General features: G+C 44.1%; 5 protein-coding genes across 5 annotated transcripts; 1 reads left to right on the top strand and 4 right to left on the bottom strand.

Moving 5' to 3' along the window:
• Positions 1-304: 304 nt before the first annotated feature.
• AOL_s00117g56 (uncharacterized protein) lies at positions 305-907 on the bottom strand (the record flags this gene model as incomplete). Its single annotated transcript, XM_011127219.1, has 1 exon — positions 305-907. One exon carries the CDS (start codon positions 905-907, stop codon positions 305-307), a length of 603 nt encoding a protein of 200 aa, XP_011125521.1.
• Positions 908-2,651: 1,744 nt separating this feature from the next.
• AOL_s00117g55 (uncharacterized protein) lies at positions 2,652-3,981 on the bottom strand (the record flags this gene model as incomplete). Its single annotated transcript, XM_011127218.1, has 3 exons — positions 2,652-2,781; positions 2,856-3,437; positions 3,644-3,981. The coding sequence occupies 3 exons, from the start codon at positions 3,979-3,981 to the stop codon at positions 2,652-2,654; spliced, it is 1,050 nt and encodes a 349-aa protein (XP_011125520.1).
• Positions 3,982-4,843: 862 nt separating this feature from the next.
• On the top strand, positions 4,844-7,301 carry AOL_s00117g54 (uncharacterized protein; the record flags this gene model as incomplete). Its single annotated transcript, XM_011127217.1, has 7 exons — positions 4,844-5,084; positions 5,197-5,643; positions 5,779-6,068; positions 6,145-6,498; positions 6,568-6,800; positions 6,861-7,065; positions 7,137-7,301. The coding sequence occupies 7 exons, from the start codon at positions 4,844-4,846 to the stop codon at positions 7,299-7,301; spliced, it is 1,935 nt and encodes a 644-aa protein (XP_011125519.1).
• A 359-nt stretch (positions 7,302-7,660) lies between these two features.
• Positions 7,661-9,021, bottom strand: AOL_s00117g53 (uncharacterized protein; the record flags this gene model as incomplete). Its single annotated transcript, XM_011127216.1, has 4 exons — positions 7,661-7,686; positions 7,752-8,437; positions 8,542-8,831; positions 9,001-9,021. The coding sequence occupies 4 exons, from the start codon at positions 9,019-9,021 to the stop codon at positions 7,661-7,663; spliced, it is 1,023 nt and encodes a 340-aa protein (XP_011125518.1).
• An 813-nt stretch (positions 9,022-9,834) lies between these two features.
• On the bottom strand, positions 9,835-11,575 carry AOL_s00117g52 (uncharacterized protein; the record flags this gene model as incomplete). The annotated part of the gene is made up of 4 exons (XM_011127215.1): positions 9,835-10,308; positions 10,447-11,163; positions 11,232-11,395; positions 11,527-11,575. 4 exons carry the CDS (start codon positions 11,573-11,575, stop codon positions 9,835-9,837), a joined length of 1,404 nt encoding a protein of 467 aa, XP_011125517.1.
• Between the last annotated feature and the right edge of the window lie 1,204 nt (positions 11,576-12,779).

The raw sequence follows: 12,779 nt of genomic DNA, 5'->3' as shown, positions 1-12,779 counted from the left end.
TCCAGTAGACAATCTAGTATCGATTAACCAAGATGACCCGACCGAGTAGATAAGGAAAAGACAAAGGAAATAAATGATAAGATAGTAATCTCCAACGTCACTTATTTTTGTGCGACTCTATCACTTTCGATTGAGCGCAGTGACGTCCATGGAGGGAAATAAAAACAAAAGACGCTGGATGGAAATAAACCCGAAATTAAAACCAAACAAAAGAAAGACGCCGACAGATCGATGTAGTAAAGCAAATTGTAATGGGGTATATTAGAACAGATGAAAAAAAAACGTGATAAGAAAACAACTTTAATTAGGTCTCATCTTCGGTATCTTCATCGATCATATCTTCCCCCTCAAACTGTGCGCCAGCGTATGTGATGATTCTGTCCGGTGAGTATACGAAGGCTTGTTGGTGACTGAGGGTGGGACTAGTAGGTCCTGTAGACAGGGTACTAAATTGTCCTTGAGGATAAGAGCTTGAAGCACCTTGTGGGGTCGAAAGGGTTGGAGTAGAGGCCTCCCATCTCGAAAGGTCCAAGGTCTTAGATGTACCCTTTCTAGTGTTCCTAGCAGAGTTGAGGTACCTGGCCAGAGCATAATTCATATCAATCTGGTCTTCCCTCAAACTCCTTGCACTTGGCTGTACTTCCATGGTTTCAGCTATCGTTTGTGTTTGTGAGAAGAGTCTTTCGTTGACAGGGACCTCTCTGTTGAGTGAAGTAAAGATGTTTCGGTTGGATGGTCTTAGTTGCCTGGGTCTTTGCGGCCTTCGTTGAACTCGTGAGCTTAGCTGTGGGTCATTTCTAAGCATCAAGCGTTCATTTGGCTGGGGGTTTCTGGGAGCTGAATTCATGGGTTCGGATCTTTGTAGTGGAGGTGAGGAGGATCGGGACCCAGTTTGCGAGTGCTTCATCTTTGAATGTTCTGACAACATTTGGAAATAAACGATGGAGGCCCCGCTGGGTTAAATGTATATGCTATAAAGGCAAGAGCTAGAAGCCTTCTGAAGATAATGATAGATAAATCCGAAGAGTTTGTTTCAGCCCTTAGGTAGCGAATCTGAATGCTTGAAGAGGGCCAAAGGTAAGACAATAGTAGTAAAGGGGGATAAAACTGTAGGTTGCGGGCTCTCGAGAGACCAGAGATCGATATAACTTCTAAATCTTGACAATGGGTCTGGGGGATCTTGGTTTGGATGAAGATTAAACTATTCTCGGACTACGGTGCAGACATGGAGAATATAAATACCTTTTTCTCGAGATATAGACAGATGCCTTTGTGTAACTTGGCTTTACAGCTCATCTCCAATGACATCAAATCTCGCTGAAGGAGCAGATGGGCTGCTTTGAAAACCCCAAACATGAATAAAACTCTTGCAATCAATCCTCTGCTGCGTCTGTCGAGCGCAGGGCATCGATGCCGGCCGGCATGCCTCATCATCCTGCTAGATAACCTTGTTGTCTCTTTTCTCTGTTGCAGAAATTTGTGTTGTTGCCGCAATAGACCCACCTAGCACCTAGCTACTGCGGACCAACCCAGTGCAGTGGTGGCTGGCGACTACTTAGATTCGGATCTGGGACTATTCGTAGGAAATGAAGCAAAGGGGTTCGGCCATGAGAGGAAACACGTGCCTGAGGCTCACCGTTTTTTCTTTCCATAAGTGGCCGTAGTTGTCTCTTTTCTCCTTCTGGGGGCATACGTACGCGGCGGAAGGTTAAGTGAAAGTGTAGTGCTAACTGCTACGCTTCGGATTTTGACGGTCACTGGTATTATGACTTGACCATTCGGCGCTCTGTTGCAAGGCGGAGCAGACTGGAGAATAGGTTCCCAAGCCACATGCCGCAGGATCCTTTTATCTAGTTCTTAGATATTGTAACTGCAGTGAAGCGAGTCGACTTTCACGGGTTCTATGATAGCGACATCCAGTTGTGGACGACGTCTCAAGATGAGACCAATTGCCAATATGGGGCTTCTCTACAATTTAATCGAAAGTTCTGGATCTCTTATCTCGTCTATCATTCCGCGATGATACATATAATCTTTTTTTTTTTTAAAAAACGGGGTTTTTAGATCTACCGGTGATGATTCTTTTAAGAACAGTCTGCGATCGAGTCGTCAGCGAAAGCTGCTCAGGTGTAATTAGACTTACAACTTGTATCTCTCATTCCATTCCGGAGTTTGGCCGGGCTAGCTAGTGCTATAGCGCTACACTCCAGATGTGTGTAGTTCGGTCAACTGGATTGAGTAATTTTTTAAGTATACTTAAAAAGTCAGCAATCACCTGATAAATATAAGAAGGCTATCAGAAAGAGCGAGTGAATTATTAATTTTAATTACAACCATAACCATGACGAGAATCCAAAATGTTTGAAAGCGCTATCTTGCACCCATGAATAACGTAGAAAGAATGATAAAATAGAAAGCGAATACAGAATTTCAAAGAGAATATCATGTGCTAAAAGACTTGGTATTGCATTGAGAGAGACATTATAGGAACTCGTTGATCGTTACATTCATAAAAAGCCACAGTCATCCATCTTTTCCACGGCGCACTAGCTTTTGGGCCCCCAGACTAAAAAGTCACAGATTTAATCAAGCCAAAACGAGGTGAGTCTTGAATTAAGCTGGCTTGTGGTTTGCACACAACCGGCCGTAGCTTAATAAAGCTTAATGGTATGAATCTGGACCTTGTGTCTATTCAGCTGGTCCAGCCTTGAGAAACCGGCGGTATTTTTGCATCCAGGAATATCACATTTGTACGGTTTATCATGCTTATTCATGTGCCTCCTGTTTGAAAGTTAGCAGAAATTTCAATACCCAACCGTCGCGATACATTCTGAACTTCGGAAAGGTAAACTTACCTGTAATCGCTGTTGCGCTTGAAAACTACTAGCTCTTCGTCCACAACCCCACCCTTTCTACACTGCCACTCAAGCCGGCACACATAATTCCCAGTACCTCGTCTCTCAAGATCTAACCCAGGGTCTATACTCCCAGGACTTGATAATGAGGCTGGTGTGGAACCTGAAGTCCGCCTGGCCTGATATGAGGCGCCCGAGCGGTCTATTTCCATTTCCCCATACGCGTCTAAGTAAGATGGCATATCTTCCTCTTCGTCTTCCTCGTCGTATTCCTCTTGCTCCTCGTGGTCTTCAGAATCTAGAAACCTTTGGGCGAATTGTCCGTTGCTTGGCTGTGAAGCTAACGGCGAGGGCTGGAGATGAGAGCTTGGGTAATCGAAGGCCTGTCCTGAGTCCCTTATATTGTACGGGGACAATGGCAACGGCGACTCTTGAGTATAAGCGCTTGACGGAACAGAACTCCTTCTGCGCTCTTGGAATGAAGTGTAGGTATTTCTAGAGGTGTGGATCGAAATCGGCTGTGTTTCGGAAAGAGTGTTTTCCCAAATCTGATTGATATTTGTCGAAGTATCTTTTAATTCTCTGCAAATATATCTATACACAGAGACAATTGTGCAAAGGAATAAATGTAATTAGCTCCTTTATACTGGGTTAAGCTACTGAGCTCGGAGCGTAATATCCATGGATAGATGATAAAAACGCAAAGAGTCAGGTAGGGTGGCATGGTCTTTATAAATTTAACAACAACCGGCCAGACGGCGGCAGCTAGCCGGTGAAGCGAAACTTACATGAGTGCGGAGCGTCTTTTATCCAGATCGTTTGCATCGTCGAGATCAACCGAGTCATCGTCGCCCGCCAACTTCCTACTGAGGTATGCTCGTATGCGCCTTCGGTCTGAGATGACAGTTGCCACTTCATCGAGCAGCTCTAGGGCGTACGTGATAAAGTCCCCTGAGTCTGTTAAGAAGTCACCTGTGAGTTCCCTTTGTCTGGCACCTTTTCTCGCTATGTTTCTCACTGCGCGTGGCAGCTCCACATCTAGAAGTTCTTCAACCTCTGTCTGCATCTGGGAGTCCCGGCTAATATTCCGAGACGAGTTCAAGATTCTCGACGCGGCACCCTCCATGGGGCTTGATTAGGAAGTAATTTTATTGCTTAGCTGTTGTAACAATGAACCTGAAGTGGGCCTGGTGTTTCCTCTTGTCAGTGACTAACGACGAAATGGTGATGGTTCCCGGACGTCTCCAAGAGGCGGACAAGGATGCCTCGCAGCCTCCTCGAGCACCAACCTCGTGAAACTAGTGCTTTGGAGGCTCATACAGACCTTCCCAGCCAGGCTTAGCTCCCGGTGGTCGTACAAACTTTCTCAGCCTTGTCGCCTCTTTTCTCTCGTCTCTCGTCTCTTTTCTTTGCTTTTGAGGTACCCGAGGACTGTTCCCACATGCCCAAACGCATACGTACAAAAAACCCGAACCCATGTCGTTCGAATGTCTCCTCTTTCCTCTCCGCTTTTCGAAATCTATCCCGCCTCGCGGAGACGCGCGCGAACCTCCCAACATTTGTTTTCAGCTTGTTTTAATATTTTCATCGGCGAATATCCATCGCGAACCACTTCAAAGTCTGATCCGGTCGAAGCCGTCTACTTGACGCTAGTTGCCTCTTTTTTTCTTAGTTCTCAAAAGTTGATCCTTTGCGCAATTGCTTGTTGCCTTGAGCCTTTCGGCGTGGATCGGTGATTAGTAAAGTCCACAACAAGGCTTCAAACAACAAGTTGGAAAAGAAACGAAAACAAAAGGCAGAAAAAACGAGGATCCAGCCTCACAGACTCTAGTTAAAAACGTAAAGACTTTCCTCTTTTCTCATGGTGTGATAGTCAGGAGATCCATACAGTGTTACTCTAACTTCAGTCGACTTTTTGTGTTTTTTTTAATGCCCTATAGGTCATTCCGAACTATTTCTGCTGCTTAACTTCAAGGCGTTATACAAAAATGTTTAGATCAATGGAGCCTGCAACCTCAAAGCGACCTCGTCTCATGGACGAAGATGAACCGAATCTTGAAGAGGAACCTCGATGGGACGATGCCCGATTTCAGGATGACGTTTTCTCCCGCTTAAGTACCTTTATTCCCCTGGAGCCGCAGCTGTCAACATCAAGGGCGTGGGCGAACGTCGGAGCCGCAAAGTATTGGCCACGACCTGGAATAAACGGTACCAAAAGCCGCAAGCGAGGTATGTAATATTGTAAACTATCCTCCTATGATACGTGTACTTGCAATTCATCAGTCAAGTTACCACTGCACTGATCGAGTTTTTGGTTCTAATTATCACATCCCTGCTATAGCTCGAGACCCAGTTGATGACCCTGACCGCTCAGGGGTCCAGTTCCCCCCAGAGATGTTACTGAGGGTCCCGATATTGGAAGAACGACGTGTCGAGGAAATTGACGAGAAATCAAATCCCTTCTGTGATGCCAACGGGAGCCCATCGGCACACCCCAGAAATGTTGCCCGGTCCTCCACAAAATATAGCAGCAACAAGCTTCCCTCGGAGGCAGCTGTGAATGGACTTGTAAAATTTAGACTCTGGAATACTGACGGCATTGGCGAGAATGTACCCGCCGCGAAAGTTCCGAAAAAACTATACATTCCAGGAAACAATTCAAATAAGAACCCGGATACCCTTGTATCTACCATCCTTGATCCAAATAACCAAGGAGTCAACCACCTTCCACCAGGCTTCGGAAAGGGTCTCATGCTCAAGCCGGAAGACCAGAAACTATTTGACTTTTGTAAGCCGATCTCTGTGTCTCGATCGTGCACACATACACGGTCCTCGCAATCAATATTCTGGCGCACCTTTGCAAATGTTCATGCTTCGCTCAAAGATCAAGCATCATCTAACATTTAGAACATACAATAAATAGATCGTTGCGCTATTTGCTCCGGGCGTACTCTCTTGGACAAAGAAAATATCCATCTGCTCGAGATCGCTCCTATGGCCGATAAAAGCAAAGGGGTCTGCCATGCCGTTCTATCATTGGCTTCAGCCTACCTTTTGGACTACTGGCCAAGCCCATCCTTTGCAGCAAGAGCCAACTACCACTATCGAGAAAGCATAAAGTGGCTCACAGAAGAATTGAAAAACACCCAAAATTACGAACCAGGAAAGGAAGAGGCTTTGGTCACAACTTTGTCATTGTTGATCCACAATGAGGTTTGCAACTTTACCCTACTGAGTTTTGCCACTAGCAGCCACTAATATTTACTATTTATGCTTCGCGATACGATAGATTGTTTGCTGGGAGCCGACAGAGGAAAGCTTAGTCCCAGCCTGGTATCGAGCCGCCCGCCTCGCACGACGAGTGTTAGATACCTCAGATCCAGGCTACTACTACAAACTCCGACGAAACGTCCAAGAAAGCAAAGCAAGACATAGAATCGGGAATGAAATCGCATTTTGTGAGATTCTATCATCAGCATTCGCACCAGTCGAGGAAGAAGATCTCGGGGGACGATGTCCATACAGTTGGTTAATGAGCGGAACCGAGACAGAATTCACCAAAATTGAAGGAAATACGGGGATGTGCGCCAAAGTCCTTTACACTCTCGCGCAAATTACCTATATGACAGGAAAGTTCGCAAAGGTATCTATAACCTTATACAATAAACAATCACTTAACCTAACCTAACTTAACCCTTCTTTTACCGCCTAGAACCCCTGCAAAACAGAAGTATGGCCTATCTTCGCAGGAAGAATTCGAAACGAACTGGAACGAGTGCGGCAGTGGTCAGAATTGTCGGGGGGGTATTCACACGCACAGGATTTGCTAGATGCATGCATTCTAGACGAAAATGGCCTTGTCAAGACCAAAGAAGAAGCAACCGACTTGACAGCACAGACTTATATCCAAGCAGCACTTATATACCTCGAGTGCCGGTTCTTCAGGTCAGAAAGCCAATTCTGCTCATTTAAATATTATCCAAACTAACAAATTTACATCTACAGACGAACTCCTTACCATCCGTCCGTCCGGCGAAATTTAGACTTTTTAATTAAATGCTTCGATAGATGCCCAACAAGTGGTGATCTCTATACCGCCCAAACCCCGGTCTTTGGGGTGGCGATTGCAGGAGTAGTAGCTACAACCGAAAAGGAAAGAGATTTTTGTAGAAAATACGTCCGTGGAACTTGCACCGCTGGAGAGAGAGGAGTAGGCTAAACCGTCCCGAAAATTAAAATAATATGATTAACCTCAGAGCTTACTGATATTTTCTCTATTAGAATCTCGCAACGCTTGATAATACATTAGAATTCATCTGGAAATGGATGGATGAGAATCGTCCCAAGCAAGAAGACGATGATGCCGACTTGTTGGACAGGCGCCAATGGTGGGAGGAACTCGTTACAGCTTTCTACACAGCTAAGAACAGACGAGACTTTGCGTAGGCCATCAACTTGATTCTTTTTTTTTTTTTTTGGTGTCTCTTGTCTATTTTATATCCTTCCTTTCCTTAGCAAGTACCTATCATGGCGATTTTGTTTTTTTGATTTTGTTTTTCTTGATTGCACTCTGGGTGGAAAATTGGGAGGTCTTATGGGAGTTAGGTTTGGAAATGGACTATGAAATTGAAAACGCAATTTGTATTGGTAAATGTGTCACGCAAATGAACTATCCTAACAAGGTATATTGGACAAATAGCTATAAAGTCAATTACAAAAGGAAAGAAATGAATTGGCCGACTTGCTTTCTTCGCGGCTGGAAACTCAAAATAGGCCTCAAATCGGTGTGTCGTACCACCCGCGACCTAGTCCTTCACCAAAAGAAATTCATCTACCGTGAAGAAAATTTGTTAGCCAAATCACAACCCAAAAATAAGGGAGAGAATGGTATCTTACAAATATCAGAGACTGGCGACTTCCAAGATGCCTTCTCCTGAAGTCCAGCCAAGCTAAACTGTTGTTGCAGAACACTGGGAGGATACTTGAACGATTCATAGCAAATAATCCTATCACCTTGCTTAAAATCCACTCCCAATACTTCATCCTTCACATCTCTTTGAGCCCTAAAAACAAACCGATGCACCAAGGCCTGTGGCTCATTCTGAAACTCCGCTTCTCGGAACAACTCCCAATCTTCAGGTCTATACCAATCCCTCTCAAGCAATGAGTTCGAATGCTCCATCCCATGTCGGATGAAATCATCAAACTTCCCTTCGGGGGCAATATAAGACTCCCTCACTTTTTCCTCATCAAGATTGCAATCATACCCAAGTAGCATAACATCCCCCGGGACCATAGCATCAGCCCAGAGTTTTAAGCCCTTGGAAGCAACAGGGATTATGTTGTTGCACAAAGTTGATCCCAAGGAGAGGAAGACTTTGGGACCATTGAATTGTTTGATCCATTCCAATCCATCTGTGAAACTGCCCCAGAGAGCGAAGCATTGCACATGGGTATACCTCGATGTCAGGGCTTTCAGATCGTCTTCCAACCATTCTCTGCAAAGGTCTAGGGCAAAGTAGAATACTGTCATCTGTCGAGCTTCTACCTCGTCTAGTAACGGCATGACTTTTCGTAGTCCACTATATATATAATTACTCAGTTATTAGTATTATTCCTTGTACGAAATGCAGCGAAGAAGTCGAAAGGTGTTTATACGAAAAGGAAGAAAGAGGGAAACTCTTACCCACTCCCAATATCCACAATCACCGACCCCGGCACAATGGAACTACTTATCTCCACCGCATACTTTTGCAACAAAAGTATTTCATCCGACGTCTGGTAGTACGTTGGAGTATGTGTTAATTTGGACCAGAGCTGAAGTCCGGGGTAGTCTGATAGAGTCACGACAGACAGGATACGCCTGCCCGCAGGTTCGTGCAGGAGTAGCTCTTTAGTTATAGCAGGCATGGAGCGAGTGCCGCCGATATCGATAATTGACCCTAACTCGGGAAGCCGTGTGTTATTTGGAAGCTCCTGGAGTAGTTTCGTCAGTCAGTTGAACTTATTTTTTAATAAAATAAAAGGAACCGAGCTACTTGGGTATTGAAACCCAAATTTGATGCTTGCTATCGCTAAGATATATTGATAGCACTGGAATAATAAATAATATGGTGGATCAGGGTTGATATCAACAACGTCTTACTTTTTGGTCTTCTTTAGCCATTTTTGACTGTTATAATATCTTTCTATAAAAGTAAGATTTTAAAGGTAAATATAAGAAGTATTTTAAAAAATTTAGATGTTGATAAGGTAGTTCGCGCAATAAGATAGTCAACCAGCAGATATCAGATTCAACCTCGAGACACAGGTCCAACATCGCAGTTTATATAGAACCCAGCTCCAGATGGATATCAAGAAAAACGGGGAGAAAAGCTCCACGAAATGAAATGCCTTTCCCAAAAATCCGATAGCCTCATAAAATTACGTGTTCTCGATATCATACCCGAAAACAAAAAGAGCCTCAAGATTTCCCCCACGTTGGGCATAATGGAACTCTTCAATTCATGACTTCACGAAAAAGCTTTGCCTCTTGTTTTCGTCACTACTAATCATTTCCTAGTAAAGTATACAGAATAACCACAGAGCCTCAAGTACTTAGGCAGCTGGCGGCTTGGCACTAAGATATGCATTGCTTGTACTACCCCATACCCATGGAAGATACATGGAAGATAGAAGGCTATCCAGAATTCAAGCGGAAAGCAGTAAGACGGGAAGATCAAAGTGAAGCAGAAGAGGGGTAAGGCAGCATTACAGAGCTCTAGAACACAATCTTTACAGTTATACGGCGTCCAATCGAGTCAAAAATAGAGAGTGTGTGATAGATTGTCAATGAAAGAAACAAAGCTTTTAGTAACAAAAACTAACGTTAAATCCGAAGAGCCTCCCCCTTTGTATGTACAACAAAGTAAGGCTCTATTACAATACATTGCTAGATAAGTTTTTGCCTGTTTTCAACAGCTGACATGTGTCAATGCTATCAATCATCCTGCACAGCCCGGGTGACTTCTTCAATTTGCTGAAGAACACTACTCCTTGCTGTACCACCAAGTGAACTGTACTGTTCAATTATACGTTCATAGTCAAAGACTTCCGCTATATCTTCCCCAAACTCGCCATAGACACTTCTCAGTTTGTCCAACCCGAGCTCACTCACATTAGCCAGACCTTCAGAATCAGCCAGTTCATAGCATGATCTGCTGACATCGTTCGCTTCACTCTGAGATAAACCTTTCCGAATAAGATAGTCGCGGATTTCATTCACAAAGAGACTTGCGCTCAATGCCGCCTTCATATTCTCAGGGTGAATTGTAAGTGTGGAAATAACCCCAGAAGCAATCTGAATGGAGTTGTTGATAGTGGAGCAGCAATCGAACAATGGCTCCTTGTCTTCTTGTAGATCCTTGTTGTAACTACTAGGAAGCCCCTTCAGTGTGTACATAAAACCTGCCATCTAAAATCATTACAAGAAAGTATTAGCATGGGTTGAGTCACGAGCGTCTGCATGCGGGACCAGGGTAGAGCAATCATGTTTTGTAGAATTTTATTGGTCTGCATGAATCTTTCTGATTGGGGGGGTATCTTATCTCACCTGGCCAAACACTCGCCCACTTTTTCCGCGAAGTAGTTCTAAACTGTCACTATTTTTCTTCTGTGGCATAAGACTGCTTCCAGTACTATAAGCATCCGCAAGAGTAAGAAAGTGAAATTCGGCAGTCGAATATAAGATCATATCTTCTGCCCATCGACTGATATGGCTCATGAGCACCGTAGCCCATTGAAGCACCTCGACGACAAAATCTCGATCTCCAACTCCAACCATACTATTTGGTATAGCAGCCTCAAAGCCCAATTCCTTAGCAAGAAACTCTCTATCAATCTCAAACGGATTGCCAGCCAATGCACCGCTTCCAAGAGGACAGCGATTAACCCTTGATCTCGTCTGCCGTAGTTTCTGAAGGTCACTCAAGAACAGCTGACAATACGATAGAAGCCAATGGCTCCATCGAATCGGCTGAGCTTGTTGGCTCTGTGTATACCCCGGAAGTATAACATCTATTTCTTGTGATGCTCGCGATACGATTATTCGAATGAGTGTCAAGAGATACTGCTCTGTAGAGACAAGCGTATCCCTAACCCACATTCGCAAATCCGTAGCGACTTGGTCATTTCGAGACCTTCCTGTATGCAATTTTCCTGATATATTCACTCCAATCAATTCCCCAAGCCGTCGCTCGTTTGCGGTATGTACGTCTTCGTCGGAGATCGGGTTTATCGCAAACGTTCCAGTACGCCATTCCTCGCCGACCTATATCCATATTAACTACGATAATTGTCACTTTGTAAAAGTAATTAAGCTTCAACTATAGTACTAACCTTAGCTAAACCCTCAACCATTTGATTTTTCTCATATTCGGTAATAAGTCCTGCCTTAAACAATGCCTTCGCATAGGCCTGAGATCCCTGAACATCCTGAGCGTAAAATGTCTTGTCATAGGATAAACAATCATTGTAAAGATTCATCAATGGGTCCGTCTTCCCTATAGAGCGATCAATTCCTTTATCCACAATGCAGTTCTTCTAATATAGTGCTATACTATCGAGGGTATTCCTTTTTTTTTTACAGGAAACTGTCAGGGGGGAAGAAAGCACATCAAAATCAGACACATACCAGTAAATCTCCCTCCCCATAATCGCTCGTTAGATGGAGTCGCAGTCATGGCTAAAGATCTGATCAATCAACTATATGGCACCTCGAAACTTGAAAAACTACAACCTTCTTCAAGATATTTTAGTTTTAAATCAAGACAGCTATCTATCCAATGCAGGATATTCCGAAAGACAACCAAAAAAAAAAAAAAAACTAAAGCCCCTCAATGGCAAACGGCATACCACCCACAAAGGATGTAGACCGATAATGGAGGAGAAGAGCTAATATAACCGGACATTGCCTACTCCGTGCCACCAACCAAACGAAACAGGTTAGGCGGGGAATGTCGAGCGGCCACTAGTTTTCTGTGTAACACCCACTAAGCATGCAAAAAGAGACAACATGTGGGTCCTTCCACCATGCACACCACGCCACCGAGGACATTGCTAGTACGCAGCAAGTATGCATTGCAGAGGAAACTTCTGAGGGAAAAACTGCATGCGTCCTCTGACGGTCTCGCAGAACAGCCGGTCAGCGAGCAGAGCCTCATATCATCTCCCTGTCATACACTACAGAATCGGCACAAAACAGGAAAAAACTGAGGGGTGTTTTCAGACCAAGCAAAAAGAGGCCAAAAAAAACCTTTTCTAGCACGATGCCGGTATCCCGAACACATATAGGTCGGTAACTGATCCCCCACGTTACATGTGTCTTTTTTTTTTTGGTTTGCCAGGTGGTACCAGTCGACTCTATCAATTCTGCAGCCTCGTCGGGTCAGGCAAGTTCCCAGCCAATTGCAACACAATAATCCACCAGGGGGAGGCTAGTCCTTGGAATGGCATGCGGATCAAATCGAATCGAAGACTTTTTGCAGTTACGATTGAGTCACTCCTACGCGCTGAGATTCAGCTGCAAATTCAGGAAGGTATAGTCGATATGTTACATGCTGTTGGGAATACTTTTATACCGATCACTTATCAAATAGAAGTTTCTTCAACAGTCCGGTTCCAAGTTTCTTAGGGTTCGAGTTAACTTGTCTATTAATCTACTCGAGCTTAAAGTTCCAAGAAAAGGCTTACAAGCATCTGCAGGAGTCAATGGAAAACGCTAGAGCTCTTTGAACTCGTCTCGCGGATCACATGTCACATTCCATGTCAAATAATCCAAAAGATGCAATTTGAAATCCGCGTGTATTATATTCAGCTTTCCCCCACAATTTTGAAATCCTCGTATTATAATATAACATCAATCCTTCTTTCATAACAAAAGATCCT

The sequence above is a fragment of the Orbilia oligospora genome (genome assembly GCF_000225545.1).
Source record: "Orbilia oligospora ATCC 24927 unplaced genomic scaffold scaffold00117, whole genome shotgun sequence".
NCBI classification, from domain to species: Eukaryota; Fungi; Ascomycota; class Orbiliomycetes; order Orbiliales; family Orbiliaceae; genus Orbilia; species Orbilia oligospora.
This window is presented reverse-complemented; position numbering and strand designations above follow the sequence as displayed.